Source organism: Dendroctonus ponderosae, unplaced genomic scaffold (genome assembly GCF_020466585.1).
Source record: "Dendroctonus ponderosae isolate FM_Combo_2020 unplaced genomic scaffold, Dpon_F_20191213v2 Dpon_F_20191213_1, whole genome shotgun sequence".
Lineage (NCBI taxonomy): Eukaryota > Metazoa > Arthropoda > Insecta > Coleoptera > Curculionidae > Dendroctonus > Dendroctonus ponderosae.
In genome coordinates this window covers 6703781-6711933 of record NW_026017110.1, presented here as the reverse complement: position 1 = coordinate 6711933, position 8153 = coordinate 6703781, and the positions used below count along the sequence as shown (strand labels likewise).

Genomic DNA, 8153 nt, shown 5'->3' with positions numbered 1-8153 from the left:
AATTATTTAAATAAAACTCCAAGTAGGTATTCATATACCAATGGAATGGAGAATGGCGAAAGTAGTATTTATTCCAAAACCAGGGCGGGCGACGTATGCCCAGGCCAAATCTTTTCGCCCGATCAGCCTAACATCTTTCTTACTTAAAAACACTAGAAAAGCTGATCGACAGGCATATCAGGGAAGAGGTTCTTACCAGAAATCTTCTACACCACAACAAACATGCCTACCAAATGGGAAAATCCTGCGAATTTGCTATCCACGAACTGGTGCAGAGAGCAGAAATCTCGCTAGAATGCAAATAAATTGCTCTGGTGGATTTTCTGGGCATAGAGGCAGCCTCTGACAATACCTCTATTCAGTCAATAATCAGAGGAATGTATCCAAAACATGCTGAGTTGCAGAACAGTTACTGTCGCACTCAATGAAGTCAGCGTGGAAACGCGGGTTGCCGGCGGGTGTCTGCAAGGAGGTCTTTTGTCCCCTCTGCTGTGGAGCCTGATGGTGGATCGGCTCCTGTTATCTCTTGAAGGGGGGGGGGGGTTTCTACGCACTGGGATATTCGAATGATATCGCCATTGTTGTGCAGGGAAAGTATGGAGAAACTGTGTCATCAGTGATGCAACAGGCGCTAAACATCACCGAACAATGGTGTATCACGGAAGGGCTGAAAATTAGCCCATCCGAAACATCTATAATCGCTTTCACAGGAAAAAGAGATCTTAGAGCCCTTAGACTAATGTCTATACATATCTTGGGGTAACCCTGGATAAGAAACTGCTGTTTAAAGAACATGTGGAACAGAAAACAAACAAGGAGATCAGGGCTTTATGGACTTGCAAACGCACTTTCGGAGTCGGTGACGGTGTCCTCAGAAAAGCGACGGAATTGGGACACAGTGCGATCTTCAGAAAGCTGAAGACAGTCGAACTCATTAATTGAAAGCTGATCGAGTCAAAACTCTAAGCATTTCGGTACCTTTCAGAACACATGGTCTAAATGAGGGGCGAGATGGTGGGGCGACTCCATCAGCTATCACAGGGACTTCGTATGGTATATATAGTCGAAAGAGTAAAAACTGGGGAAAGGATTACCTTAAACCTGGGTACAATCACGACCGCCTTCCAAGCAAGTATTCTATAGATAACAAATTGGGCCCGGAAAATAAGGGAAAGAGCATACACACGTAAGCACATTACCATCGTAACCGGAGATGAAGCCACCATAAAGGCACTTAAATCGTACACAATCAGCTCACAATGAGTGCTAGATTGTGTAAAAGAACTTACGACCCTGACTGGGAGCTCAAACAGAGTAAACCTCACTTGGGCAACTGGGACAAATAGGAGCAAAGGAAACGAGATTGCTGCGGAACTTGCTAAGGGAGGGGCCGAGAAACCACTGACCAACCAAGAACCTGCTTGTGGCATATCTCATGGCCAAGTTAGGGAGGGGGTCGGGCAGGGGATCTTGGAACAACATAGAAAGTACCAGGGAGGATCCACCGCACTCCTTACCGCAAAGCAGTTGGTGACATCTCCACAACCAGTGCGTAAAAGTGAACTGCTAGATCTCAGCAGGCAAAAAAGAAGGAGGATAGTGGCCTTTTTAACAAGACACGCCCCCTGAAAACACCTCTTCAGGATGGGACTGAGCGATCAACCGACCTGCAGGGGTGCGAATTAGAGGACGAAACTACTCTACATATCATGTGTCACTGCAAGTCATATTCAACAGCTAGACGAAGGCTCCTGGGAGGGGCTGAAGTTCTACCAGACCAGGTCATGCGTACCCCTGTCAAGATTCTTCTGGAATTCATGCATTCATTCATTGAACACAGGAATAATAACGGAGTAAAACACGAGGGCACAATAGGACAGAAATGACCGCGGTGCTGAGCCAAACACCAGCTCGGAGGTGAGTTAAGGATTTTAGTGGGTAAACAGCTTAGCTAAAGTGCTACACAGCCCGAAGCGACAGATCGCCAGCTCTGGGTGTGCGTAACAGAGCATTTCCTAAACCCTACAGAAGAAAAAGCAGGTATTCAGTGTATTTTTATTTTCCATGAGAGCATGAGAAATCCATGACATTTATTATATGACACATTATATGCATAACATGAATTATATACCTATACTTTATAACTAAAGTTTTAAAAACATTTACTTAGAATATGTATATATATATATCTATATTATAACATCTTCTGTTTGTTTGTATGTATGTGTTTTTTTATTGAAATTGATGAAAATTCTTATCGTAGTAGTAGTGGTAGTATGTACGCTAAAAATGTCATTATTTATATTTATTTTTAATGTTTTTCAAACACATTTAGATTTATTCTAGACCAGTTTGTTTCAGTGAGTTCCGTAAAACAATGTTGAGCTGATTTTTTACGGAGTTCAGCTACGCATTCATCGACAATAATTCGCCTAAATTAAAAAGTTTTTACTAATTTGCATTAAATTTAAAACAGAATAGATGCTTGACGAAAGTCGAGTCACTTGCAGCCTCATTGGCAATAAAGATCTGTGTCTCTATTCTTAATACGAGCTTACATACAAATTGAGTTGTCGGCCATAATTTTCAGCTGGAAATAGGAAACTGTTATTTATGATTTATTAAGCAGGGAGTTTTATTCAAAGAGTTTTCAAGACTCCTATTTCCACAACCGAAACTATTCCCTTGCTAATGAATCTACTCAACACACTGTTGAGACCAATAGTCCACAACCACCAACTATTGAACTAGGAAAGGAGTTTCTATAGGCTAATTATTCGCTTAGCCACAAGAACAACTGCAAACTGCAGCCTTAAAGTTGCAGAGCCGGCTTCAAGACACCAAAGTCTAAATCTACCTCATACAAGAGCAACAGCTTCCCCTCAGTCTTAAATAGTGCGCATTCATTGTAACTTAGTTTCGTGTACATAAAAAAATATTTATTTGAATATATCCTATACAACGTACATTGAGTTTAACGATATAAGAAGTCTAAAGTTAGTTAATTTTTGAAGTAAGCTGGAGATTAAATTGTACATTTAGATAGTTTCTGAAGAGAATGATGGGCGAAAATAGAAATTCCTGTCCCCTGAAAACTATCAGTATCAGCATCCTCTTTGATATTGAGTGAGGACTTGAATATATAACTTGAGGATAGCTGAGTCTGAGACTAGTTTAAGGGGACCTGAAACAATATTTACAACATATTACAAAAATAGTTTTCTCATTACAAAAGTTTTTAGAACCATCCGAACCGAAAATTGGCTAAAAATACGTGTCAATAGGTAAATAACTCATCTCTTCTCCAATATATTATGTGCCCGTTATTGATTAAAACCGCTTGTCAAGTTCCGAACAAATCATCGAGTGAGATATGTATTCCGCATTATTAACAACTCGGCCGGTTTTTTTTTTGAGTATAAAACATCAATTAACGTTAAAAATCTGCTTTGTAACAAGATATGTCCTATGTCTAACAAATACGAAACTTAAACGTACCATTTGAATCCATTATCAACAATCAATCAAGTTATTTTAGCAACTATATTGTGATAAAAATGTTCGAAATTAATTATCGAAAAACCTGCAAATTTCTCTATTATTAATTAAATTTAGAGTATTTTTTTATTGTCAGTCACCTTAGCTTGACAACACTTCTTTATGTACACACTGGCAACGCAATGGGAAATAACTCAATATTGATAGGTGACTAATTTTTTTCTTCATTTCGGAGACAATAAGGACTCATCACAATTTTATTGAATCACGACCTGCCGCAGAGGGGTAACTGATGGTGATCTTTCCAGCTCTGGAGTAACGACTTCACAATGTGAACTGCATGGGGTCAAAATCGTCGGTATTAGGCTGGTCACTTCTGGACTTGCCACTACGGTTTCTTCGTATACTCTTTCCTGGGAAAAATATCAAAATGTTTAAAAAACATCTGCAGTTGATTAGCTAAAAGGCTTATTAATAACAAACAGACACGTCCAACTTTACAGCCGGATAGATTGTGAAAAACACACGTGACACCATCTCAGTTTATTAAGTGAATTTTTTTTTGTAAAATCAGCTGTTCTTCATTCATCTGCTTTCTCTTCAGTGCAGAAAGCAAGCCCTTATAAAAGCACCTCTGCCCAAACAGTCAACTATTTCAATTGCGTCTGGTGCAGCTGCCGAGAAATCCCCTTTTCTCAAGCAGACAACCATTTCACTCACTTGTGGTGGAGCTTGAAAAAGGACCAATAAAATTTTCGTAAAACCTCCTCAGCACAATTAACCAACAAGCATTTTTCAAGGTCCAGCTTCAGTAGTGAAGCGTCTATTTCTAGTGAAATCAGGCCAACTGTTCTGCAGTATTCTGCTTGATCTTTAGTGCTATAAACAACCTTTTATGAATCCACCCTCAGCTCAAACTGTCTTGTTTTCCAGTTGCTTCCATTCAACTTCGCTATGGGAAACATCAAGTTGTAAAATATTCATTTCTCAACCGTCTATTTTGAATCGTCTACTTGGTTGCTCTGCTTGATCTTCAGTGCAATAAGCAACTGTTTATGAAGCCAACCTCAGCTGAAACTGCCTTGTTTTCCAGTTGCTTACATTCAACTTCACTATAGGAAACATCAAGTTCTGTAAAATATTCATTTCTCAACCGTCCATTTTGAACCGTCTGCTTGATCTTCAGTGCAATAAGCAACCGTTTATGGAGCCGCCCTCAGCTCAAACTGCCTTGTTTTCCAATTGCTTCCATTCAATTTCAGTATAGGAAACATTAAGTTCTTGTGAAATATTTATTTCTCAATCGTCTATTTTGAATCGTCTACTTGGTTGATTTGCTTGATATTCAGTGCAATAAGCATACCTTTATGAAGCCACCCTCAGCTCAAACTGCCTTGTATTCCAGTTGCTTCCATTCAACTTCGCTATGGGAAACATCAAGTTCTTGTGAAATATTTATTTCTCAACCGTCTATTTTGAATCGTCTACTTGGTTGCTCTGCTTGATCTTCAGTGCAATAAGCAACTGTTTATGAAGCCATCCTCAGCTGAAACTGCCTTGTTTTCCAGTTGCTTCCATTCAACTTCACTATAGGAAACATCAAGTTCTGTAAAATATTTTGCTTCCATTCAACTTCGCTATGGGAAACATCAAGTTCTTGTTAAATATTCATTTCTCAACCGTCTATTTTGAATCGTCTACTTGGTTGCTCTGCTTGATTTTCAGTGGAATAAGCAACCGTTTATGAGGCCACCCTCAGCTCAAACTCCAGTTGCTTTCATTCAACTTGAGTGCAGGAAACATCATGTTCTGATAAAATCCCGTTTCCTTAACTCGCCAACTATTTTAATAACTTCTGGTGCAGCTTAAACAGATGGCTAAATCTAACATTTCCGAAGTAATTCTTCTGCTTAACCTTCAGAGCTAGCAAACTCGTATAAAGCAACTTTTCCTCAAACTGCTTTCAATTCCAATTTCGTTCACACAACCTCAGTGCAGGAAACATCAGGTTCTTGTGGTCTTCTTTCTCATCCGCTCAAGAAGGGCACATAAATCATTTTCAGATTACTCATCCTGAGGTAGCATTTTTTCTGAAGATCCCATTAAAAATTCACGCTATCTGAAACAGTATAACCGGTCTTCGTCTCCTGCTTCTACTACAGTGCAACAAACAGCCTCTGCTCGAGCCTTAGTTATTGCAATTTCCTCGTCCTTTGGAAACTTCAATTTTTCGTAATGCAACTAAAAATCAACTAAAATCTTCAAAACCAGTTGATACAAATGTTCTTACTTGCGATTTATCATATTTGAGCCTCTTCCAGATAAACTGCCTGCGATCAGCTGGATTTTGAAGTGCATTCGAATCACTCGAGTAGTAGTTGGGATTGGAGAAGCTTTTCGATGCCTCATACGTGCCGCCTTTCACATACTTGAACCAAACGACGCTCAGAATTGAAGTGATAAGCACCAGCATAAATACCACCACAATCTGCAAAAAAATCGCTTTGGTAAATCAGCACCAATTTTGATTTATGAGTGCTACTACTGTGGTTATCAGGAACGAGGTGGAGAATTTTGATTCAAGGGCGTTGTCGTCCAATGGGATTGCGTCCTTGCTATGGTCCAGGCTGTCGTAGTCTTCGTAGTCCGAGTCGCCTAAAATGGGACAATCGAAGCCCTGATGCTCCGGACATACTTTGGAGACTGGGAAGTCCGGCTCTGGAATGAAAAGATTTATTATATGTTTCTCATTCATGTAAAACAAGCAAACCACTTTCAACATAACAAGTCATTTACCTAATATTTACTCGGCGTTTCATTGATATTAAATCGATAAATAATTAGATATTCCCTACTGACACCTACGTGACTCTTAAGCATCAGTAGCAGTGTTTTTGCCCAGTAAGTTAAACTCCTCACCTGTTTTGCACGCTGTAGTTGTTTCATCCGGACATCCGCAAGTGTACGTGGTTGTTTTGAAGAAGCACAAATGCGTGCAGTTTCCATTATTAACAGCGCAAGGGTTCCAAAACAGCTGCCGCTCTTCACCAACCATCGCAAGCCCTGTAACAGAGCGTAGGGAGCGCAGAACTGCTTTTTCTCGCCCTTTGGTTTTCTCCGCTCGCATTATGCAGTTTTGGTTCCAATCGGTCCAGTAGAGCCATTCTCGATACTGAAAATCTCACCATCAGCCTGCCAAGTGCCAGAAACCCCTTGAACTTACCTGAGCTAAAGAGAATGGCAAAGTCTTCTGGATTTCCAGCGTGGATCTGGTGTGGCCGTGGAAGTCGCAACTTTCGATTCGCTCGTTCAAAAGCTTGGCGTCCACCCAGTAGAGGAGCCTTTGGGCGAAATCGATGGTCAGACCGATGGGAAAGACCACGCCTTCGGTTACAATGGGTTTTCTTTCGGTTCCATCCAGCTGGCAACGTTCGATTCGTGGATGCTCCCGATCCCAGTCGCTCCAGAACAGGAATCCCTTTGGGTTGCATACCAAAGCTCTGGGATCATCCAGCTCGGATAGAATGGTTTTCCTGTAGGAGCCATCCAGTCTAGAATTTTTAACGGATGATAAACAGATTCCCTGATGGATAGAGTTGGACCACACCTTGCAACCTCAATGGCTCGATTTCCGGTGTTCGTCCAGTAGATGTTGTTAGCCAGCCAGTCAACACTGATGCCATCTGGCGAAGACAAGTTCTGGCTCACCACTGTGCGAACATCGGATAAATTGGTCATATCCACTCTTTGGATGATATTCCTATTGATATCCGAATAGAAGATCAGTTTCTTTTTATAATGGAAGTCGATATCAATAACATTCTGCATGTCGTCCTTCACTGGGAGCGTTATATCCCAGCCTGCATCGTCGTCATCGTCAAAGTTGATTTGAATTAGGGAGTTTTTGGCGCCTACCAGCAGAAAAGCTCTAGGCGGAGAAACGCACTGGTTTGGATGAGCTTTCGATAGAGTTAAACCTGGAAAAACTGGATGAGTTTTCGATTTATTGCGCACAGTTGAGGCTTGCCTGTAGGGCAGGCGCAACTGAATCCATCAGAGTTTCTGAGGCATAAGTGGCTACAACCTCCATTGTGGTCGCCGCAGGCATTTTCTGCAATGTTGTCGTTCTGCACTGATCTAACGTCCATCAACCCCTCCAAGCCCAGTCTTATGCCTGTCACATGCAAGCCAGTTTCCTAAACCTCAAGCATTAAAATGCGCTCGTTAAACGTATCATTTGCAATCACCTTATCCGCTCTGAATAAACCACGCTCCTTCCAATCAGTCCAGTAAATATGCGACCCAACAACAACAAGCCCATAAGGGTGCGGATTCCCAGTCATTACAACTTTGCGGTGCTTTCCATCCAGATCACTGGATTCAATGGTGTGTCGTTTCGCGTCGTTCCAATACAAACGGCCTTCTGCTCTATCAATAGCCAGTCCGTTAGGCCAGCTGATATTCTGGCTGATCAGAATCTTCCGCCTGGTTCCATCCATGTTGGCGACTTCAATCTTGGGCTGTTCCGCCCCCCAATCCGACCAGAACATCAACCCGTGGTGGTAATGCAAGGTAATGGCGCGCGGGTTGTAGATACCATGGTTGAAGAGAACCTTGCGATTGGTACCGTCCAGTTCTGATACTTCGATGCTGTT

At 41.5% G+C, this 8153-nt stretch overlaps 1 protein-coding gene across 1 annotated transcript in view; it reads right to left on the bottom strand.

The window, feature by feature from the left end:
• Nucleotides 1-2043: 2043 nt before the first annotated feature.
• The window catches only part of LOC109533633 (low-density lipoprotein receptor-related protein 4), a 17793-nt gene continuing 11683 nt past the window's right edge, over nucleotides 2044-8153 (bottom strand). Inside the window, 8 exon segments of the mRNA XM_048670239.1 lie at nucleotides 2044-3911; nucleotides 5789-5986; nucleotides 6044-6216; nucleotides 6418-6670; nucleotides 6722-7049; nucleotides 7106-7475; nucleotides 7526-7694; nucleotides 7746-8153. The exon segment at nucleotides 7746-8153 is cut by the window's right edge and continues 22 nt beyond it. Coding sequence (XP_048526196.1) covers nucleotides 3756-3911; nucleotides 5789-5986; nucleotides 6044-6216; nucleotides 6418-6670; nucleotides 6722-7049; nucleotides 7106-7475; nucleotides 7526-7694; nucleotides 7746-8153 — 2055 coding nt within the window. The 3' untranslated portion in view covers nucleotides 2044-3755.